General features: G+C 49.5%; 2 protein-coding genes across 4 annotated transcripts in view; one reads left to right on the top strand and one right to left on the bottom strand.

Annotated features, from left to right (window-relative positions):
• Positions 1-270: 270 nt before the first annotated feature.
• On the bottom strand, positions 271-10189 carry NR2F1 (nuclear receptor subfamily 2 group F member 1). Of its 3 annotated transcripts, none has more exons than XM_036020533.1 (3): positions 9328-10189; positions 6399-6923; positions 271-1318 (listed from the first exon to the last, which is right to left on the bottom strand). In XM_036020533.1, exons 1-3 carry the CDS (start codon positions 9785-9787, stop codon positions 1038-1040), a joined length of 1266 nt encoding a protein of 421 aa, XP_035876426.1. In that variant the 5' UTR covers positions 9788-10189; the 3' UTR covers positions 271-1037. The 3 variants fall into 3 exon arrangements, with proteins under 3 accessions (XP_035876426.1, XP_028366908.1, XP_028366912.1); XM_028511107.2 differs by having other exon boundaries at positions 6399-6926; positions 9328-10182; XM_028511111.2 differs by lacking the exon at positions 9328-10189 and adding an exon at positions 7594-7987 and having other exon boundaries at positions 6399-6926.
• A 126-nt stretch (positions 10190-10315) lies between these two features.
• Positions 10316-22729, top strand: part of LOC118499366 (serine/arginine repetitive matrix protein 2-like) — a 191596-nt gene continuing 179182 nt past the window's right edge. The window contains exons 1-4 of the mRNA XM_036020071.1: positions 10316-10903; positions 13253-13457; positions 13966-14182; positions 16816-16895. Coding sequence (XP_035875964.1) covers positions 10316-10903; positions 13253-13457; positions 13966-14182; positions 16816-16895 — 1090 coding nt within the window. The remainder of the gene's footprint in view (positions 10904-13252; positions 13458-13965; positions 14183-16815; positions 16896-22729) is intronic.

The following is a 22729-nucleotide window of genomic DNA, read 5'->3' as shown; positions in this document are numbered from 1 at the left end:
CCTCTAGCTTCCCACTACCCACAAGGTCCCATTGGATGCTTCTTAACCCAAGGTCCTCCTTAACCATTGTGGCCCACACAGAGCCTGACCCTCCAAATTTACAAAACCAAGTAGCGGCTTGGTTTAGGGAATAAATCTAGCCAACTTCGTAATGAACCTTAAAAGTTCTCCACTCTTACCCCCTCCCCATTCTAATAATAATAATTGGAGTAGAGTTTAATTGGAGGGTTCTTTTGCACTGATGACAACTGTCAAGCAACCAGACACGTAGGTTTTGCTAAATTCTTTTATTTTGTTTAAATTTTCACTTCAATTTTAATTCTTGAAGAACAGCCTCGACAACATATATCGCACTCATTATAAGAAGCAAAGGGTTATATCAAAAATTATTAGTATAGAATCACAGGAAATCTGGTTTGGAACCAGAAAAAAATACAAAACAGATATAGATACATAGACACAGGACAATTTTTATAATTATTTGGAAAATGTTATTTTCCCCTAATTCTTGTTTCCTTTTTTATGTGCATACGATGTTTAAATTTTACAAAAAAATGAAAATAAAGACTAGTATCTTACAAAATGAATAACAATGTTTGGGGGTGCATGTGTTTCTACATAGGATTCAGTCCACTTCCATGTGTGTTGTTTTCTGTACAGAATATATCCACATCCGTCCACAATAAATCCTGGAAGATCCATTAGTTTCCTCTTGTTTCATTAAAATTCTCATGGTCCTCTCTTCCAAAGATTGTTTTCTTTTTCTCACCAGACACAAGGTCCTTTTTCTTTCCTTTCCAATGTGTTCACAGATCTGATCCTAAAAGAGTCTCTTTTTCTCTTGTATTGCAGCTCAGGTTGCATTTCTGCAGGGTGGGCTGCTCTTGCCTTCCCGGCCCTCCTCCCCCCTGCCCAGCCTGCCCAGCACACTGCACCCTGCATCAGCCGCCCCGTGTCCCCCAGGCTTTGGAGTCCATGGCCCCTGCCAGTCCTCTGAGTCTCTAGGGAGGTGGGGGCAGGTGGGAAGTGCCCAAGGTCTAGGAACACTGGATGGACATGTAAGGCCAGTTGAAGCTGCTCCCAGACAGTAACATATCACGGATGAGAGTTTCGATGGGGGTTTTACCTACCAAACGAACGAAGAACAGCTGCTCAATGACTGAGGAGGACACGGTGCGCAGCGAGGGCAGCCTCAGTAGCAGTTTGCCGAAGCGGCTGGGCTGATTAGGGTACTGGCTCCTCACGTACTCCTCCAGCGCACACTGCGACTTCTCCTGCAGGCTCTCGATGTGGGCAGCATCTGACAGGCCACAGGCATCTGCCCGAGCAGCCACAGGAAGGGCAGATAAGAGAAGGGGGCACAATGGTTAGGTCAGCGAACAGCAACAGCATAAGCCATTAAAAAAATTTTTTTTGAGGAGAAAAGGAGGAAAAAAGAAATAGAAAAAAAAAGAAAAGAAATCCACCCCTCCATGCATCCCATTCCTCTACCAGCCCCCAATACAAATAAAATAAATCAAGCCCACATCAATACAAATAAAATAAATCAAACCCCCACCAAGCCTAGGGGAGCTGGAGAGAGAAGCACACACATGCAGAAGCAGCAACCTCTCTCATCCTTTTGTTTTTTCTTTCACCTTTGCATTAAATAATGTACGATGCTGAAGCCATGTTTGCTGTACCCAGCAACCTGTCCACTGCCTGCAGGGGAGCATCCTTCCACTGTGCTCATTAAAGGGAGGACTTTTACCCCCTTCCCCCCTGATTTCAAGGTGTTTAGGAGCCCTGAAGAAATATGCAGCCTGAAGGCAGTTCTTAAAGGCTTCCTGGAATCCCCCTTGCAAACCCAAATGACCCCAACCAGAAACCTCAAGGAGAACCTAGATTGTGTAGTGAACAAACACGTAAGAATGGGTAAGGAATCATGGGCTGGCAGTGCCTGGAATCAGATCAAGACTATGCTTTAGCAATATAGGATTTGAGATCCACTATCCATGCAAGCAAGAATTCTGCAGCAAATCCTTGGTGAGGGTGTACACTTCTATCTGTGCCTTAGATCAAGTAATTGAAAATTGGTCACATCTCTGTAAGCTGTATAATAATCAGGAAGAATATGGCTCAGTTACTCCAGGCTGCAGAAAGGAGACATCTTCAGTGATCAGACACAAAGCTGGGCTAGAGGCAGCTGCTGCTGCTGCTGCTGCTGCTGCTTCAAAATTGGGAGGTTGGGAACTAAGGGGGGATTTGGGGAAATAAGCTTCCTTTAGAGGACCAAAGGGGAAAAAAGGCACTGACACACAGTGACAGCATCTCAAAACCTGTGTGTTTATCTCATATCAACCAAGTCTCCTCTTGGTCTCCTAAAAATATTTAAGACAGCAGTTTATACTATATCAACTAACTAGAGGCAAGCAAATGGAGGGAACCATAGAATCAGATGAATGAAGTGAAGGCTCCCTCTCTTAGTTCAAACATCTGTGTTGTTTCTTATATTAATAATAAACATTTAAAAATCAGGAAGATCACAGAGGAGCCCTTAGCCAGTCAGGAGATTGACTGGAGATCAAAGGCAGAGCTTGCTAATATATAAATCTTGGAAGAAATTCATGCACGGCAATGCCCGCAAAAGGATATTATATAATTGTGAATGGACAAGTGTGACCCTAAGAAGACGTAGCAAATGATTCAAAGTGAAACCTTCGTCTGCTGAGTTTCTGAGCTTTATGTCTTTGTATTTCAAGAACTGGGATTTACAAAGCATTCTAACACCTTCATCTACAAGATTATGGCCTTGAGCAAACACACAAATAAAACTAGTGATAATTCAAGAACTTCTGAGGCAAGTCTCCTTTGACCCCAGATCCAAAATGGGTTCCTTTCAGATGTCTAATTACTCTAACCAGCTGCTTGGGTGCATCCACACTGGCCTGAAGTGGGAAGTCAGTGAGGTTTTATGGCTAGCAGGGTGAGGGCAGGAGCACTTTCGGGCTTTGCTCCTTAGAGAAAGGGGACCCTGAGGTCTGCCCTTGGCCCTGCTTGCTAACCTGGTTCTGCTGAATGGCCACCATGCAGACTCATATTTACATATATCTTGCTTTACATGCATTATCTGCCTATTATGCAATGGGATCTCTTTCAGCCTTAGACAATGCAAAATAAAAAAGTAACCACTGGTACCCCAGCAGAATTTTTGAGGACCCATTCCCTCAGGTCTGTAAAATATTTATCTGATATTTACAATTAGGGCCCCCAGAGAGCAAGGTCACTACTCTTCTCCCAGCTAGGCCACTCCAAGGGAGAGAAGCCCAGTAAAGGTGTGCTTGGGTCCTGTGCTGGCTGATTTGACACCTTTCCTCCTTTAAAGGTAGAATGCCTGTAACTGGGCCTGACTGCCAGATGCTCGCCGGCAAGCCCTATGGCCTCCTTCCAGCAGGACCCCTGGTTTGGTCCTGGCTTCCCAGTTAGATAGTTATTCCCACACCGGACATTCCTGCAACAGGGTTCCCTCAACTGCGGACAGACAGCATGAGCTCTTCAATGGATTGAGTGGTTGTGGTAGCAAAGCTAGGTGAGCAGGGGGTGTAATGTAGTCCATATTTATATGCCATGAGTTATATACACTCCAGATAAGCAAAGGAGGCAGAATGTGCAAAATCTATGTCTCACTTTTTATATGGTAGTGTCAATGTGGGAAACTTCAATATTTCTTCTACAGTATATGGAAAAGAAATTATGTAAATAAATAACCATTACTGTTCAGGCCCTCCCGGCTTAGCCTTTGTAGTGTGGAGAATGTATTTCATGTTGTGCATTCAGAAGAGTTTAGTGTTCAGGAAATATAGATGTAATCAGCTGCCATAACTAGAAATCAAAGTTATTATTGTACTGAAAATGGATTTATTGTATTTATGTTAACTAGATGGCTCCTTTCAGGGAAGGTCTTTTTTATTTGAAGGAATATTTGAGTATATGAATTAATACAGTTTTTCTTAAAAGTAAGTTCAGGTCATGACCTAGTCCTTGGATGCTGTCCAGAATATTAAGGATTAAGCATACCATCCGGAGGCCAAATGTGAAAACCACCACAGGGAACCCCCGTGCCAGCTTCAAATACTTAACCGGAGCAAACCTCATTGGACAATATGTCTAAAACTGTCTTTTCCATCATTCAAAGTTTTCTCAAAAGTTGGATGACTTTGAGAAGGCTTCCCATGAATTCCCTTCTGGTTAGCAATCAAAACAAGTTTAGTCAAAAGTGGCAATGTGTTGTATGAAAGAGGGGGGTGAATTACTACTGACAGCTCTATTTCCATTTTCAGATATTCTGCTTGCAATTTTCCAACAAAATAATGTTATTGTTCACTTCTCGGCCTCCCTTGCACCTTGAAGACTTGGTTTAAGAAACTTCTTTGAGGGAACTTTTTAAAAAGAAACACTTTTCACAGGGATGTTTTAGGATGAAAAGTTGAAAGAAAAACTAAATAATTCCACACTCTTCTCTGCAGCCTGCAAAGCCCTTGCCTCTCTCTGGGAAAGGGCAGGAGATCAAAAAAGTCAAGGGGGTTCAAAGAACCTTAGGAGGACAAGGAAAAGGGAGGGAGACCTTTTTTGAGAAGACCTCTGTGCAGCTCCAAGTCACATTTCTGCTTCAAGACACCTCACTGGAGGAGATTTTAAAACCCTAGCTTCCCTGACACTGGCTTGCTTCCTGATTAATTTGGCTAAAGAGCTGGGTAGTGGAGAGCCAGCCAGGCCCCAGGCCTGCCAGAGCTAAAGCAGCCCGGTCATTGCTTCCCAGGCTCTTTGTCACTTTTGAAAAACACGTTTCTATCAAGAAGACTTATTAAGATAAAATGCATTCAAACACCGAGGAGGCTATTCAATAAATCTTCCATTTGTTTTAAGGTTCTCACTTTATCCTCTTGCAAAGAATAACTCCCTCTCCCACTAGCAGACCTGCATTTGCACTGAAAGTAAAAGGGGGGCAGTCCAAGTCCACGGCTCTGGCCACCCTGCATACAAATGAGATGCTCTTGTCTAAATAAATTATCTGCTGTTCAGATCGATATTAATACTACATTTGCTACATTACAATATTGTGCAAATTTAAGAGTCATTTTAATACAATGTAAATACAATTCTTCACGCATGAAAGCCAAGAAATATTGATAGATTATACCAAGGCCTTGGGAAAAGGAGTTTGCCATCTCTGCTCAAGAATGGTTTTAATTTGGCCTTTGGGTGTCTTGACTCTAGGATAGATTTATTAGGGTAGTTTATTTCTTCTCTGAATGGAGGAATTAAAAACAATAGTGCCAATAATAGAGGCAAAACTGCAGCTATCCTTAATCACAGTGGGCAAGGCCGAGACCCAGTCTGAGCAGCTCTGTTCCCCACCAGCGTCCCTTCTGGCTTTGTTTATATTTCTCCCCATTACCTGCTGTCCGGGGTGTTTATATGTTTCCCTCTTGTAGGTTACAATAATAAAAAAGGCGGGCAGTGTTTTCAGAGGCTCAGACCAGAGCCTTCAAAGGCTACGTTAATGCACTTTCCTGGGAGTTAATTTGAACCATCTATCATAAGAGAAATTGTTAACATGCATGTTACCACAGCCTACATTTAATTTGATATTTCTGAGGCACTCTGTTAAATTTTCGATGTTGGAGTGTTTTGCATGGCGATGAGATTTATCTCCGGGGCCGGAATCCTCCCATACTTTCGAGTTCTACAGTATTGCTTTTGTTTTTATCTTTCTTGTTTAGATCGAATCCGTTTTTTACGACCCTCAATAACCTCAGCAACTGCAAACATGAATGGTTTCCGATAAGGGAAAATCAGGGGCAGCAATAAAGCAGGATTACTTATGATTTATTTGAGCGTATTTTCTTTCCACCTCTGTGTCTGTGTGTGTGTCTAGGTCGCGAAACTCATCCAGGGAACGTGCCACACAGAGGAGAAAGCCACATTCCCACGTTCTTTTCCTTCCTTCTCCTCCTTCAGAAACACCGAGTTCTGGCGCGCGCGCGCGCACACACACACACACACACACGCATGCACACCGCACACACGCGCAGCCAGACGGGTCCACAGCACCGCCTCCCCCCCCAGCACACCCGCACCCGCTGCTGCTGCGGCCCTGCGCAGGGGACCAGGCCGCTAGGCCCTGCCGCCCGCCCGCTACCCGCACCCGCGCCGCCTCCTCTCCCGCACCTCAGCGCTCGCAAGATGGCAGCGGCGCCGCCTGCCGAGTCCTGGACCTGGGGCCGCAAGTCACGGCCAGGCCCAAGGTCAGGCGAGGGACTGGCCAGCGTGGCGGCGGCACAGGAGGCTGGGCCGGGCGGAGTGGAGCCTACCGTGGCTCCTGGCGCAGCCTGACATCCCAGCGACCGCAGGCTCACCTGACGTGAACAGCACGATGGCTTTGAGGCAGCTGTACTCGGCGGAGTCGACGTGCAGCGCCTTGAGCTTCTCCACCTGTTCCTGGAAGATGCGGATGTGGTCCATGAAGGCCACGACGCGGTCGGCGGACATGGGCGAGGCGTGCAGGCCGGCGGCGGCCAGCAGCGGCGCCACGTGCAGCGGCATGGAGCACTGGGCCGCGTTGAGAACGAACAGCTCGCTCCAGGTGAGGCGCAGAAGGGACACCTGGTCGGTGATCTGCAGATCCGGGAAGAATGGGATGTTGCGAGCCCACTCGACGGCGCTGAAGAGCAGGCGCGCGGCCAGCTCGCAGATGTTCTCGATGCCCATGATGTTGTTGGGCTGCATGCATTGGCTGCCGTAGCGCGACGTTGGGTAGGGCTCCGCGCGCAGCAGCAGAGAGATGTAGCCAGATAGGTAACAGTGGCCGTTGAGGGGGTCCCCGTTGGTGAGTGCGTACTGGCCTGGATTGGGTTGGGTTGGAGGCATTCTTCCTCGCTGAACCGCTGACAAAAAGAAAGAGAAAAGAGGCAATGTGCATCCAGGAGGCTTGCGGACATCGCCGAGCCGCAGAGCACCCGACACAATGAGGAGGCTTTTCCCGCAGCCACACGCGCCCCGCGCATTTTCTCTCACGCTCGCTCTCACAGTCAGGACCAGGAAACTATCTGGGTTGAGGCCCTCCAGCTCCGCGGGTCGAAATGTCCAGCCACCGCCTGCGCACCTGGCCACCCCAGCCCTGCCAGAACTAGGCCTGACTTCAGGGCCCCCAGCCTCGCCTGGCCAAGAGAGTACCACCCAACCCCTCCACCACCAAGGAGTAACATGCAGATTAAGGAAATCCCTCTCACTCCTCCAGAGGGAAACAAATCAGGGTAGAAAATAAACAAGAGAAAGGTTGTTGTTCTAGGTAAATGCCTAGCTGCCTCTTCATTTGCAAGCAAGCAACGTTTTGCTCAAAATGTTTCCATATTCTCTAAAAATGTCATAGACTTATCCTTAAAATAGATACAAGTTACATGTTACATACCCTACAAACCACTTACAACTTCTCAATAGAAAACAAGTATCCTGCACCCTTCCCTTGTCTCCTCCTTCCCATCTCCCCACACAAAGTTCTCGCTGTTAAAAGCAACAGAAAATTGAAAAATATCAAGAAAAAGTTGAACTTACAGTAGCCAAACATTATTGAAAAAAGTGGGAAATATAATTAATGTCTGTCCTGTGTGGTGCCACTGCAACCTGCAGCCAGCTTTTGCCCAGTGAATGCACGAGCTTGCAACTGCAAAAACACTGGATTCATTAACCATCTGAATGCAAAACGTAAGCATGCTTTGAGTTCTTAAAGCTGACCAAAGTTTTTTTTTAAATGTGTATGTTTTACTTCAACAGTGCCAGCGTTTTAAATTGCCATGTAAACAAAGACAACTTTAGAAAAAGTTAGGGCTACCGAACTCTTCCCCCCAACAAATTAATATAGATATGTCCATGTACACGTAGCTGTCTTGTTTCAGGTTATGCACCGTTTTCTTAAGTTTGCTTTGATTCTATTTTTAATGTAAGCTCCAATGCAATTTGAGCTCTGAAACATAATGGCCAGGATACTTTTTTTCCTAATTATAGTTTTGAACTTGGCAGTTATTTTTCAATTAAATGAGAGCACAATTCAAAGTTCCTTTTTTTTTCCAGATGCCTACAAAATCTCCCTGGAGCTAGAAATGAAGTCGTCATATTTGCCTGCTCTTTGAGATCTGAAGGAATTCAATTTCTTTTCCTGTGGCATATAAAATATAATTTTAAAGTCAATTACAAGAAGGAGTAATCTGCATTCTGCAAAATTGACTGGTTCGCTAATTTGACTATAAGACATCTTTAATGATTGTCAGGAGATAAACTTTAACTGTAAACGGCTAAATATATTTATAAGAAAAGTGCATCTCCTGCCACATGAACATGAAGCATATCTAAATACAACATCAAAAGTTGTGTTAAAAGAAGCCAAAGCCACACAACACAGGGATTAAATGATGTGGAAGCTCATGCCAGCTGCAGTCTATGCATTATAGCCAAATCAGAAGGATCGGTAAATGCCGTTGTAAATTGTAATTTGTATGCAGTATTTAAGCAGAGGGTGGAGTTTGATGAAGAAATAAAACAAGTATCATGCTTTTTTAAAAAATGACACAACTATGAAAGCACGGTTCAGTCACAAACTTTCCTTTCAAAGTAGAGGGGTGAAAACAAGGCCACAGCTCTGGAGGAGGCGGCCCCAGCTTGGTGAAGAGAAGAGGGAACCAGTGAACAAGCCAGAAGCCCCCCTTCTCCCCTAATTAGACCTACAAGTGCAATAAATCTCACTCCTTTTTTTTCCATGCTAAGCTTCCAAAAGGATGATGCAGCAACGCATCTACTCAGGGTACTCCAGTCCCCAGCAGTCCCCCCATGTTAAATAAAGGGGAGAAAGAGATGGAGGGAAAAGTGGTATGCAAAAACACAGAAACAAGTTTTCTGCGGGAAGTAAGCACCCCTCCCCAAGTTCATGCCAGCACAGCCCCAAGCATCCTCACGCACACGCGGGAAATAGACACACATCGAGCACATCCAAGACAGAGGAAGGAAAGGGATTTTAAGCCACAGCTCACGATCTCAGGGACACAATCCAGAGCAGGCAGCGAGAGGGGTGGAGGAGCAACGGAGAAGAGCGCAGGCCGGGAGGGGGAGGCAGCGGCAACGAGCTGGGGGGGGGGGGCACGCCGGGGGAGGAAGGCAGCGGGGACGAGGGAAGCTGGGACGGGCCGAGACTGCAGAAGCCCCAGCCCCATACGGCAGCCACCCGGTGAGAGAGAAAGAAAGAGGGCCGGGAAGGCAGGCGAAGCTCAGGGAGAGAAGCAGAGAAGAAATATTCACCTTCCCGCCTCATGCCCACTTTGAGGCACTTCTTGAGGCGGCAGTATTGGCACTGGTTGCGGTGGTGCTGGTCGATGGGACAGTTCCTGTTGGCACGGCATGTGTAAGTTAAGTTCCTGCGGACGCTCCTCTTGAAGAAACTTTTGCAGCCCTCGCAGGTGAATTGGCCGTAGTGCTTGCCGCTTGACTTGTCCCCGCACACCACGCACTCGATGTGCTGCTGGCTCTGGCCCGAGCCAGGCGGGCCCTGGCCCTTGTCCCCTGCCGTGCCGGGGGTGGCGGGTGCACCGGGCTGGCCCGGGGTCTGCGGAGTGTGCGGTGCGCCCGAGCCTGCCTGCTGCTGCTGTTCGCCCGCGCCGCCGCCGCCGCGGGCCGCCTGCGCTGCGGGGTTGGGGCCGCCGGGGTTGCCCCCGGCCACGTCGTCCTGCGGATCTCGCCAGCTGCTAACTACCATTGCCATATCTTTGGGCCCGGGGAGCGCTGGGGGGAGCCGAGCTGCTCGCCGAGGGCCGCGGGGCGCGCGGGCGCGCTGGGAGGGGAAGGGGAAGGGGAAGGGGGGAGGGGGAGGGGGTGGGGGGCCCACTGGGCGCCCCGGGGTCGCGGGAGCCGAGCCCGAGCCGGGCACCGGCCGCTGCCTCAGCCGCCGCCGCCGCCGCCGCCGCCGCCTCTACTGCCTCGGCCGCCCCGCTGCTGCTGCGCGCCCGCCCGCCCTGCTGGCGTTTTGTTGTGGTTCCTGCTGTTTTCTTTCTCTCTTTTTGCAGCCCCCCCAGGCTCTCAGACTCCCCCCCCGCAACACCCCTGCTCCCCTCGCCCGCTCCCCCCCGCTCTCCGATCCTGGGGGGGCCACGCTCTCCTTCCCCCCCTCCCCACCCCCCCAGAGAGCAAGCTCCCTTCTCTCGCTTTTTTCTTCTTCCCCAAGTTGCAAAATCAGAAATGGCACAGGCGGCAGCCGGGAGCGGCGCGGGGCGCAGCGCCGGGGGCGGCGGGCATGGGCCACGGCGCGCGCACACACTCGCCCTCCGCCTGGCCCGCACCCCCGCGCACACACACACACTCGCACACACACTCGCTCACCCGCGCCAGGCGCCCGCCCGCCCGTCGGTCGCTCCCGCTACGCGCTGAGCGCGGGCTGAGCCGACATAGAAGACCGCGAGGGCGGCGGCAGCGGCGGTGGAGAAGGAGGTCGCGACTGCAGGCGCCGCTGGAGCCGCCGCCTCAGCTGCAGCGGCGAGTGCCGCTGGCGGAGCCGGGGCCCGGGTCGGAGTCGGAGCTGGAGTCGGGCCGCAGCCGGAGCGTGAGCCCAGGTCCCGGCCGCCCGCGCAGCCGCCGCTGTCCCGGCGGGAGCCCTCGCTGGGCTTGGGATAGAGGGGAGTGCGGTGAGCCGAGTGGGACGCGGGGCAAGGCTGCTGGTGGAGATCAGGGTGCACTGGTGTCTGGGGGCCAGGTCCAGGGCCGGACGCAGCCAGCCATTCAGGAAGGCAGCGCTGGAGAGCGGGAGGCAGCCAGTGAGGAGGATCACACACTTTGCTCTTTTTGTTGTGCCGGTGGCGCCGGGCTCTCGCTGCCTTCTTCTTTCGTGAGGTGACGGAAGGAGAGAAAAACACGAGAGATTCACGCCGACGATGAATTCACAGCAAAATAGAAAAAATAAAAATCAGAAGAAAAAGAATTGCAAAAAAAAAAAAAAAAGCGAGAGAGACATCCAAAGTAGGTCGAATAAATAATCCTCTTCTTTTCCTTTTTCTTGCTCCTTCTTCTGCTTCTTCTGCTATAACACACAGAGCTAGTTAAAAAAACCCTGGAGATCGCCCAAAAATGTTCTTTTTTTAGTATTTTAAATAAGTGCTCTTCAGCCGGGAACCAACACCCTCCCTCCAAAAAAAATCATATATGTATAAAATAACGATAAGAAGAATATGAAGGGGGTGCCTCCTCCTCCTTTTTTTTTTTTTTTTTAAGTTTCGCCCTCTCTCCTTTGCAGGAATGGAGTAAAAGAGACTAGGAGGAGGGAGAAAAGGGAGAGATAAAGGAAGAATATGAGGAAAACAACTAGTAGAATACGTAGAGAAAAGAGAAAAGGGAGAGAAGACTGAGGGGCAGAAAAGAGATTGAGAGAGAGAGGAGTAGAGGAGGTGGAGAGAGGAGAGAGAAAGAGGGAGAGAGAGAGGGAGAGAGAGAGAGAGAGAGAGAGAGGGGGGAGAGAGAGAGAGAGAGGGGGAGAGAGAGAGAGAGAGAGAGAGACCCCAAAATTGAATGCGTTTAAACGGGAGAACTCGCAGAGCAATGTTTCCGAAAGGGGGATCTGCGCGAATGTCTGTATATAGTGAACTTTGACACTACTATTGAAACTGACACGTTTCTATGGAGATCGCTGCCTTATATGGAGCTTGTGTCAAGGAGCCAGGAGAAGGGCTGCTGGCAACTGATAATCAAAGGCGACTGACTGGTCAGAGCCCTGAATGGGAAGCGGGAGGGGGGGGGCGGGGGGCGTAGAGAAAATGGGAGGCTAAGGTTAGCCATGCCTCCTGCACGCCATTGGTTGGAGAGCCCTTCCCCCCTCCTCTTTTTCTTTCTTTCTTCCTCCACCTCCCTCTCAGCTACCTACTGACGGGGATAGCTAGGGGAGGAGGAGAGAAAGTGAGGGGGGGGGGGCGTGCTTCTGACAGGCGCAATTTACATTGAGATCGCCCTGCGCTGCTATTTACTCTGAGACCTGATTAGTATGGGTCGTCTGTGGTTTCTCTCCGCGCCCCCCCTCCCCAGGGCGAAGGGATGGTGAGAGGGAAAATACTTGCAATGTGCAAATTAGAAGAAAATTATGTTGATTTCTTCTAAAAAGTTTTTAAAATTAGGTTCTATGAGCGTGAAAAGAGTGTCATTGAAAATGTTAGGAAATTTTTAATGGGAATTTAACTTTCACCATTTTAATGATTCGTGAAATACATTGGGTTTGGATTGCTTTCTTCTTTGACATGTAAGCATAATCCAAGTGTGGATTGTGCTTATTTTATATCTTTTAAAGAAACAAGGTAGATAGGGACTCTTTGATCCTAAGTATATCTTGGTTTTAAAGGTTTAATTACGATAAGACACTCCTGGAATTTACAGCTATTGTCATGAAATCAATCCGAATTCAACGGTTCTTATTGATCCCAGCGATCATTTTAAAAATAAACTTTCCAATAAATTTGATTTTCTTCTTTCCTTTTTCCTCTATGGTATTCTCAGGCTGTTTCAAACTCGAAACAACACTTCAATAATTATTAAGAAAACAGTAGTAATTCCCCATAGTGGTGGGGTGGTTAGTGCTGCTAAGTCTGAGTCCCAAAAGGGGAAAGGGGCAAGTGAATGAGAAAGGGAGAAGATGGGGAGAAGTAGGGGGGAGAGGGGAGGGGAGAAGAGAGAGGAGAGGGCAGAGAGAGAGGGTGGGGGGGGAGAGAGGGGAGAGAGGGGAGAGAGGGGAGAGAGAGGGAGAGAGAGGGAGAGAGAGGGAGAGAGAGAGGGAGGAGAGAGGGAGAGAGAGGGCAGAGAGAGAGGAGAGAGAGGGAGAGAGAGAGAGAGAGAGAGAGAGAGAGAGAGAGAGAGAGAGAGAGAGAGAGAGATTACCGAAGGCGATTGGTCGCGGGAGGAGGGGCGGGCTGGAGGAGCGGGTCGCGCCGCTGGGCCTGCAGAAATCGCTGGCTCCGGCTGCCACCTAGCGGACGGGAGCTGCGCCCGGGAGGCACACAGCCGGGTCCTTCCTCCCCTCTCCGCAGGCAGCCTGTGCCTTTTCTCCAAATGAAGACAGCACTTTGAAAATTCTTTCAATGGATTTTTTTTTTTTTTTACTTGAAAGATCGTACTGGGGGGAAAATGATACTTCTATTAGCTACATATTCTCCAATCGCACACTCGCACCCCCCTCATTTTGGGATCGCTCCCCTAGGCAGGCTCAAGCAGGCGCGGAGCGGCGCGGAGTGACAAAGCCGACGCTGCTGCCGCTGCCGCCGCCGGGGGTGGGAGCAACTCTTCCTGGCCCGCCCGTCCCTCTACTCGGGAGAACGTTAAAGTTTGTCTCAGCTCCAGCATCCCAAGCCTCAACACGCCCTCAGATAAAGGTGGAAGTAAATGGCCACGCTGTATTGACAGAGGTAGGGTTTGTTTTTCAATACTCGTTCTCACTTTAAATTTCACCAGCCTGCGATTTCGGAAGTGCTGCGCTTTTGGGGTGCGTTTTGCGCTTCCCTGTCTCTCCAGCCTGTAAGTCGGGAGTTGGAGATCGGTTAGGAAGGAGGGGTGATTTTAAAGAGCAGAATAAAGGCTTTTCCGTGCCTGCCCCGCAGCCCCTCCAGCTCGAATAATGGAGAGACAGTCAATGCACTCTGTAAGCAGCGGCCCATTGTACGCTGCTGATAGAGAGGAGACGACTGGGGCCAGCAGCGGCTCCTTGCTCTCATCGCTCTCCCCAAATAAATGCGCTTACGTCTCCTGGTCAGTTAAAAGGTGAAACGAACACCACAAAAAAAAAAAGAAAAGAAAAGAAAAGAAAGAAAGAAAGAAAGAAAGAAAAAGGAAGGAAGGAAGGAAGGAAGGAAGGAGGGAAGGAAAGAACAAGAACCAGCTTTCTATATATACCTTCTAAATTTTATTCCCATACAGTACAGAGACAAGCAGTCGAGGGCAGGCAGAGGGAGCAGGCAGAGAGGGAGACAGATGGAAAGAGGACTAGGAGAGTGACGGAGCGAGCGGAAGAAGGGCGGGCGCCAGGGAACCGAAGGTCCGCTGGACACCGGGTCCTCGGGCCCAGCCCCCTTCGGACCTTGAATTGTGTCGTTGGGCACCGGAAGCGAGGCTCTGCCAAGTCCTGTCCCACCAGGCAAGTAAAGCAATGCTTATCGTTTCTTTTGAACTCGGGGTCGGCAACGCGGACAGGTCAGGAGGCAGCCTTGGCTCGAATGGCTCTGTAGGCCGGGCCCAGAGTGCAGGCAGACAGGGCGGGACGAGAACTTTCCGCGGGGCCTGCCTAGGAGCGACCCTCACCCTGCCTCTGTCCAGCCTCGCGGAGGCAGGGAGGGCGGCCGCCGCGCCGCGGCGGAGCTGAGGACCGTGCCAGCTGGGAGTTAGTCCAAATTCAAAGCAGGTCTCCCCAACCCCCATCCTCAACCGGCTCCCCGACCCCCTTTCGGGAAATGGCTACAGGGCCTCCAGCGCGGGTGCGGAGACAGGGGACTGAAGAACTGCAGATTTTGCTCTGCGACCCCGCCGGTGCGGAGCTCGAGCCAGTGTGGAGCCGGCGGCGGAGTCTTGCCGGACTAGCCCTGCTGCCCGAGCCTTGCGTGGCTGCGGTCGGGGCCTGGAGAGCTCGGCTCCTGCTGCCCACCCGCGGACGCCGTTAGTAACGGAATCCCCTAACGTAACGCCACAGATGACTGCCTGTTTGATGTGGGCGATAGTGTCAGCGGATTAAAAGGGGCCCCTAGCGACTCTCCCCAGCCCAGAACCTGCGGCGGCGGCGAAGAGAGCACCAGATAAATCCGCAGCCCCACAGCCCAGCCAGACTCCTCGAACCTCAGCCAGAGGGCTGGGGGCGGGCTGGGGGCGAGAGGGGGGGGTCACCTCCCAGGGGTGGGGACCGAGGGGGCGTGTGTGAAAGGAAGAGCCTGAATTAAAAACCAACTGCAGCGCTTTCATCTGCGCTGGGCAGGGGCGCGCGTTTGCGTCAGAGGGCGCGCGGGGCGGGCGCGCAGGGCGGGCGCCGGGGGCGGGGGCAGCCGACGCCCCAGGCCGCACCCGAGGCTGGGTGCACGCCTGAGTGAAGCGACTTAGCTAGGTTGGCCTCGGTCTGGCCTTGCAGGCTTGGGAGCGGGGGTCAAGGCTTGGCTGGAGGTTCAACTGAAATTCGCTGGGAGCGGTGGCCCCCACTCATCCTCACTGTGGGCTCTTCCTGCCAGCCCCCACACGAAGTTTCCAAACTTCGAAGAGACCCGTAGGATTCGACGCGATGGGGATGGGGACAAGCGGGGCCACCGCCCCTCCGGAAGGGGGAGGGAGGGTTACAGCCCCCAGCCCTAGTCCCGGAGGGTGGGTGCTGTTGGTGGTGGTGCGTGGAGCAGTGGAAAGCCTAGTTTTTTCCGAGCAGGGGAACAAATGCGCCAACTTTCTGTAGCGAAAGGGAGCAAGAACAAACCGAAGCTTTTTGAGGAGAGGCTCGGTTCCCTCCTGGGACTTGTCCAGCCCAAGCAGCTCTCAGGGCTCAGTTTCTCTTCCTGATCCTGTGTTTCCTGATCCCGTTTTCACACCCGCAGAGCGCCTCCACCGGTGCTCACAGCCGGACCAGCAAAATGGCTTCCGTGGACGGACTAAGGGGTCCTGGCGGGGGCGGGGCGGGGGGAGTCCTGGGGAGCCCCAGGGAGCTCTGGTTTAGTTTCTACAAAGCTTTCGGTTGTAACTGGTTCAACTTGACGCACTGGTCCTGGGGCCTGATGCTCTTCACATTCAATCGGGAGATGATACTGTTGTTGTTTGGTGGGGCACCTAACAGAAAAGTGATCATATTTTGCGGAACCACGTTGGTCCTCAAATTGTGCAATTCCACACCCGTGTCCAGGCACGATCAGCTGCGGAAGCAGAAAACGCAGTTGCAATTTCCTTCCATCTTTCACTCGTCCTTTCTTTTCCAGATTTCTGTCCCTTCCTTCTCGCGCAAGCGAGACCTATAAGTGAGTCTCAGCGCGTGGATGTGGCTGTTGGACCCAGACCCACTTTGGCCCTTTCCTCAGCACTCTCAGACCTGTGGCCATATCTACTTGGCCCTTCCAAGGTCTCTCTCCTATGAGGCCGGTCTAGGGCCCGGAAAACCCGCCGGGCCTGAAGTCCCAGGCCTCCCTTCTCAAGTCTCCCTCTGCCTTCCTGTTCCACATAGGCCAGTTAAGTATACACAAAGTCTCCAGTGTGGTTCACCCAAGAAATGAAGAGAAGGTATCCCTTCTTTGGGGGAGTGAAAGCAGGCTGAAAGCTTACAATGCCGCTTACGGGTTGCTCGCATCATAGCTCAGCCTTAATCACCTTTTAAAAGAACTTCCACACAAACCTTGATTCCCTGCCAGCCTGACAAACAGTAAACAGTTGTGACCTGGTGGGAGAAAGAGAGAAGCAGAGATCTGTGGTTGCACATACAGCACTGACTTGTATTCCAGGCCCCAGTGTCCAGATCTAAGCAGACTTTCCAGCTGATTAACATCCTTCTCCTCAATATCTTTCTTTTGAGGAAGAATTAATGACTCTTCACTAATCCTATGACCTCTTTGATATTGGTATTTTGTCTTCCCCAAACTCACTGGATTATTCATTTTGGCTTTTTGGTAAATTACACTGAACAAAGGTGACCTTGTAAAAACATTTTCTAAATCTAGTTCAAGAGCCCTGAGATCCTACAAATGAATAGATATACGTAGAAAATTCTCTCCCATACCTCTCCCCTACCCATAATAATGGTATTATTCTGTTTAGAGAGACTACAGAACAGAAACAACCCTGTTTTATCAAGCCCATCTGGAGAGATGAACATGCCTGCAATCATTGGGAGAAAGGTCAGTTCTTCTGATCTCACTACAGACCTTTCCCAAAGAGCTTATTTTAAAGGTGCCGAATCAATTAGTCTCCCTTGGCATGAGATTAAGGCTGGGAAGGGTGCAGTTGAAGATGTATTTAACATGGTCTTGCATAGATATTTTGAAGAAAAGGGCGGAGAGACCCATTGGAATGCCTGTGTAATGTTCTGAGCTTATTAAAAAACAAACAAACAAAAGCCTAGCATATATCAGGAACTCCCCTCTTGAAGGATTGAACTCAGTCTGTATTGTGGCTTCCCAGCTGTAAAAAGTTCTGTCTTTGACAACATGAAAACAAGGGTGGAAAGGCCAGGTTGGGAGTCTGCTTTTGCTGCCCTGCTTGCTCTTAGCCTGTCTTCCTAGTTGAACTGTGGATGTAGCAGGCTCCAGTACTGACTATCACTTTGGTAGCCTGCGCATTTCTTCTTTGTCACCTTTGGGTTGAAATGCTCAAAGATAAGTGCTTTGTTTTGGAAAGTGGTTTAGTTTCCTATCTCAAACTGGCCATTTAAAGTATGTGCTTTGGAAAATAGAGGTAACGGAAACACTTCCCCTTTCTGCTTGCGCCCCTGTGGGAGAGCCCTGGAGTAGCCAAGGGAAGACGGCGGGAGAGCAAGTGCTGACCTTTGGATGCAAAACAAGCCTTTTATAGGAGGAAAAGTGACAATTATTCCTAGCACTTTAGTGAAGCTGGGGCCAAATATTTACTTTTTGTAAAAAATCAAGACTTAGCTAGCTATGCAAAATTAAAGAAGTAACTAGAGACTTTTATGTTATAAAACACATTTACTTTAATTGCCAGTTTAGTGAAGAATGACAGCAAGGCTCTTCTTCCCAGGTCAAATGGGTTGGGTTCAGATGAAAAGTTCAGGTTTTGAAATGAGTTTGAAGCTTGTTAAAGGACCCTAACAATACAATTGACTACACTTCATAATCATTTTCTTTAATAATTACCTGTCAGAACACAGATTTCTTTTACTACAGGATTAGTCCATCAGAAGTACATTTGAATTGGACATTCCTCCATCGATTTAGGACTATGTTTAAGTTTTCTAATGTCATTTTCCTTACTGCTTATAAAATAAAGCAGTGGAAAAATATTGGCTCACAAAGCCAGCAGATCTGCTGGTAACTATTGTCATGCCTCACTTGATTTACCTATCAGAGAGTTGATCTAAATAATAAACCTAACGTTTATTTCTAAACTGTCAATGAAAAGTTATGTTTATTATAGTGTTCTCCATCCATCTCCATCAGTGAGGAGAGATGGGGTTTAGGTAAAGTTTAAATGACAAAGAATGAGCATAGCACACCACTGATACAAACCACATGGAGCAGTAAATAAATATGCTCTCTGTTATGCTATGTATATTTTATTTGCCCATTTCAGAAGTGGGTAATAAACCTAGCTCATCTTTGGGAGGAGTAAGTAAGGTATTCCAAATGCATGATCTAACAAAACTCCAGGATAGTTCCATGTCTTATTGTTAACAATTTGCATGAAATTTTCTGAAGCTGAAAAGAAAAGGGAAAGGGCTTTTGTGTTAGTTGATCCTTGGCTAGTCTAGGGCTCAGGTTGGTGTGAAAGGGACAAGGGGGTCACTTGAAATCTTCTTTTACCTACTCTTATTTTCTCTCTGGATCAGCAACTTTGAATAGACATCTTCTAATCACTCTTAATAGAAAGAAACTATGGGAGCAACAAAATTGCCTTTGCTTTATAAGTGAATACGTGTGTGTGGACAGCTAGCTAAGTTTGCATAGAATTACATCTCTGCAAATATGTGCTTAGGTCTTTTTCAGGATACATGAATGTATATGTAAATGTTTCCCACACAGTTGAGGGGGTTGCTGATTGGGTGGGTTATATTTACCCTTACACATAAATATGCAAGTGTGAACTCACATCAGGATTCTCTATCAAGTGTAGGTGATACTTTCAGCTGGCTCTTCCTTGGGCTATTTTTTGTTCTCACTTTTTGGGATGTCATATTTAAGTCCTGGAAAATAGGAAATAATTGAGAACACAATGGAGAGTCTTTTAGTAAAGACATCTTATTTCAGCTGGAGGCCACACTGACAGGAGGATTTCTCTTCAGAGGGTAGAGATGGTGTGACAGGTGGGAGGTGATGGGGTAAGGCAAGACTATTACTTTCAATTTCTACCCAAAATATTTCTTTGATCTATCTTGTAATCAAATTGGTTAAAACACAATAAGTAAATGGAAAACAATAATCTGATATCAGAAAATTTAAGTTTTTCTTGCTATAGGCTTGTGTCTCAAAATCTTTGAAGATGAGCAATTGATTACCATTTGTTTTGAAATTAGAATTATTTTAGTAAGTCTTATATGCTGACCAAAATACCATCTAAGTTGTCTTCTTTAGGTGTTATACTTACTTCAAAAAGGAGAAACAGTCCCCAGGTTGTTAAGTGTGAATGGCTATCCAGAAAAGGATATTTGATTTCTAGGACTGGAATCCCTGGGCTTTACCTCCTGAGAAGTACCCCCACACACCCCCATCTCCATGTTCTAAGTAAAATTCAAATTGCTCCCAAGGCTTGGGACACATAGCTGTAAATTCCTTTAATGGAACACTTGGTTACCAGGGCTACAAGTTCCCATCTCAACCTGCCAGCCTTCTTGCTCCCTGCTGCAGATCCCAGAGACCCTTGGCTGCCTGGGCTGTGACCTTGAGTCCTCTCCCCTACTACCCCTAGCCTACCAGTGATTACAGTTCCAAAGTTTGAGGTTTGGAGGGAGACGATTAATCTCCCTTTAACTCCTCTGCTTCCCACCCTCCATTCTGAACCCCAATAGGTCATTTCCCGGAGTTTCCTGGTGAATAAAAGAGTAGGAGCTGACTTGTCCAATATAGATTACATTAAGTAGAAGAATCCCAGCCGCTGGGTATTTGGAAGCTCTGATGGGCCGTCAAACCAGCATTTAACACATTTTTCCACTCACCGTACACAATCTTGGACCTGTTGGGCTTAACTTCAGGAAAGAGAGAAGGAAAAAAGATAAGGAAAGATGGAAGAAAAAAAGAGAAAAGAGCCATGGAGAAACTTCAGTTTCAAGAGGGAAAGTGACCTTGTGGTGGCTGAAGGCAAAAGCAGAGCTTCCTAACCTTTCTAGTTTTTTCTCTTCCTGAGCCACACCAAGAATTGGAGGCTCCTTCTCCCAGCTGAGGGCTTGGAATTTTTCTGTTTCTGCGGGGTTTTGAGTCTATGTTTATCCCATAGGGACAGTTTCATGACCTGGGGTCAGAACTGGGTGTGCAGGAGGAAAGGTGCACTCAGAGCCCAGTTATTTCTTCTATGCTGACTTTTTAATTTTTTATCATTGTTCAAATACAGTTTGTCTCCATCTCCCCTCCTCCCCACCACTCTCCCCCACCCCAGCCATCCCCAATGCCACACCTTCAATCTTTAAACTAAGCTTTTGGTAGCAGGAACTGCAGTTTCCTTTAGTTGCTAACCAGCAGGAGAAACAATGACTTTCTCTGTCAGCCGTGTTCAGTGCACTGGACACTGACCTTGAGGCTGCCACGAGGCCAGGCTCTTCCTCCCCTGGGAACCATCCCAACTCCAAAATATTGGCCTCTCCCTCCCACCTGCTCCTCTAGTCCCAGGTCGAGGTCCGGAGGGGCAAAAGGCAACTCCCTTTGTGACAGTGGCTTCTCTGTGCAAATACAACACCGAATAAATTAACCTCAAACCAGCTAGTTGGGGTGTAGTAGTTTAGCAGGACTAATTGCAGACAATGGAGCTGAAATGACTTTTCCAATTAGCTGCTGGTTGGAGTTTAGTTGGAGGAACTGTCAGCTCCAACGATGGGTAATTGCTTTATTGCTCACAAAACTATCATCTATTTAGAACATATGTGCTAATTACTCTGGATGGGCGTCGAAAAAGAGACCATAAATCTAATAGCACTTAAAAAAGTCTATGGTGCTTGTAAGCAATCCCAGTCCCTTGCACATTCTCTTCTGCCCAGGTTGGCATGATGGATGGCTGCCTTTCAGAAAAGCGAATCTTTGGACTGGAGGCACGGTCGGGATGCTCTGGTCAAATCGCCTGTGCAAGAGAGCTAGCGACCAGCGAGCGTATGCTGTGCCCAGACGATAAATCACTGTCATCAAAAACAGTCCCCTCTTTTGCCGCGCACTTTCCCCCCATTATTTCAAAAGATTACTTCAGAAATCTTTTAATTGGATTATGCTGGGAAATTAATCTCCTTTAGCTTTGGTTAAATTTGTGTTCACTGTTGGGAGGAAAACTGAAAAAGCTCTAAGTGCATGTATGTAGAGATGTGGTCCTAAGCAAACTTAGCTAGCTGTCCATACACATGTATTCACTTCTAGAGTAACTGCTCCTTCCTTCCCTCAGCCCTCCAGGGTCTCCCAGGTGTGCGCGACAACCTGCGCCCCGAGTTCTCAGGAGTGATTGGGAGTGAGAAAGTTGGAAAGACACATCTGGGCGGAAGGCCGCTGCAGTCCCTCGTGAATCCGCTTTGTCTTGAATGGCACTTTTCTGTCCCAGATTCCCTAGCTCCTTAGCCAGCATCCCCACAGCACGTTGCCTTCCTCCACAAGGGGTTCTGGGGGCCAGGTACCAGGGAAGAAAAAGCTGGAGCGGCAGAAAAAGGGAGGGTGTGTGGGTGGAGGACTGCCAGACAAACCCACTTCGGTGCCTCCTCCGCCCACCGAACCCCAGCCCCCTTCTGCACAAAAACGCAAGTCCGGCTCTTGGCATTTTCCCTGGTGCAACTCTGGAGACACTTCCCCTTGGCATGTACAATGCTTGAGGTGTGAGAGCTGGGGCCGGTCCTGCTCCTTCCGATTCACGGAGCACTAGCGTACTGTCCTCAGCTTGGTCCAGCACGCCTCGCGCAGTAGCAGAAGCTGACTGTGGAGTCCCACCGACCGCTTATCTCAGCGGGAGATGACAACATCTGCCCGAAACGGCATATCTACTTTTGCAGCTCAATTTAGCTCTTAATGGCAGCCCTCCGAGGTGTGGTTAATTGATGGGGATAAAGGCATAATGACTTGACGGGGAGACGACAATGATCCTTTGATATACTTTTAAAAGAACACCAACCACCCCAAACACGGGCAGGTCATCGCTGGGTGGGAGGATAAGAGGAGGGTCTGGAGGCAGGAAAGACAGTGCTTGTGCTGTTTCTATTAGAGGCTGCAGTGAGGGGTGAGCCCTGGCTCCCAGGACTGGGGCACCCGGGAACCACCAGGGCGCGCAGCTCCAGCTGGCGGGGGGTTGTCGTGTGGTAGCGGAGAGCGGGGCGGTGCGAGGACCCGGGCGAGCTCCGGATGAGAGGTGACCAGACTGAATGGCAGGGAGGAGCCCCGAGCCAGGTAGAAGGTCACCCTGCCCAGGGCTTGGCCACTTTATCAGTCTTTCCCTTGTGCAGGGCTGGGTCCCTGTACCACTGGCGCTCCCTGCTGCCCTCCCACCCCAGCTAGAGCTACCGCCTCACCCAGAGTGAGCGAAATAGGCGAGGGGCCGAGCTAGCGGGAACCCACGGGGCTCCGCTGACTGGACAACCTCAGAGGAACCCCAGCGCCAGAAAAGAGCGGCAGGCGCTGGCGGTGGGGGGGTGGGGGTGGGGGTGGTGCTTGGGTGTGTGTGGTGTCCGGCCCCGAAGTGCAGAGCCTGCGCTCAGAAGCCCCTGAGCACGTGGCGGTATTTTTGTCTGTCAGCCCAGAGCCCCGGGGCAGGGCGCCCTGAGATTTACACACGCCGGAGAGGGTCGCACCGCGGGTCAGAGCGGCCCAGCGCGCCACCCACC

This window comes from Phyllostomus discolor, chromosome 3, assembly GCF_004126475.2.
Source record: "Phyllostomus discolor isolate MPI-MPIP mPhyDis1 chromosome 3, mPhyDis1.pri.v3, whole genome shotgun sequence".
NCBI classification, from domain to species: domain Eukaryota; kingdom Metazoa; phylum Chordata; class Mammalia; order Chiroptera; family Phyllostomidae; genus Phyllostomus; species Phyllostomus discolor.
Note: the sequence above shows the minus strand (reverse complement) of the source record. Positions and strands in the feature narration are given on the sequence as shown.

Excerpts from the sequence above, each read along its gene's own strand:
- NR2F1 (XM_028511107.2), bottom strand. The coding sequence starts at position 9,787 with ATGGCAATGGTAGTTAGCAGCTGGCGAGATCCGCAGGACGACGTGGCC. Across the intron at positions 6,927-9,327 it reads AGTGGGCATGAGGCGGGAAG|CGGTTCAGCGAGGAAGAATG; the intron begins GTGAATATTTCT and ends TCTTTTTGTCAG. Across the intron at positions 1,319-6,398 it reads CATCGTGCTGTTCACGTCAG|ATGCCTGTGGCCTGTCAGAT; the intron begins GTGAGCCTGCGG and ends CTGCTCGGGCAG.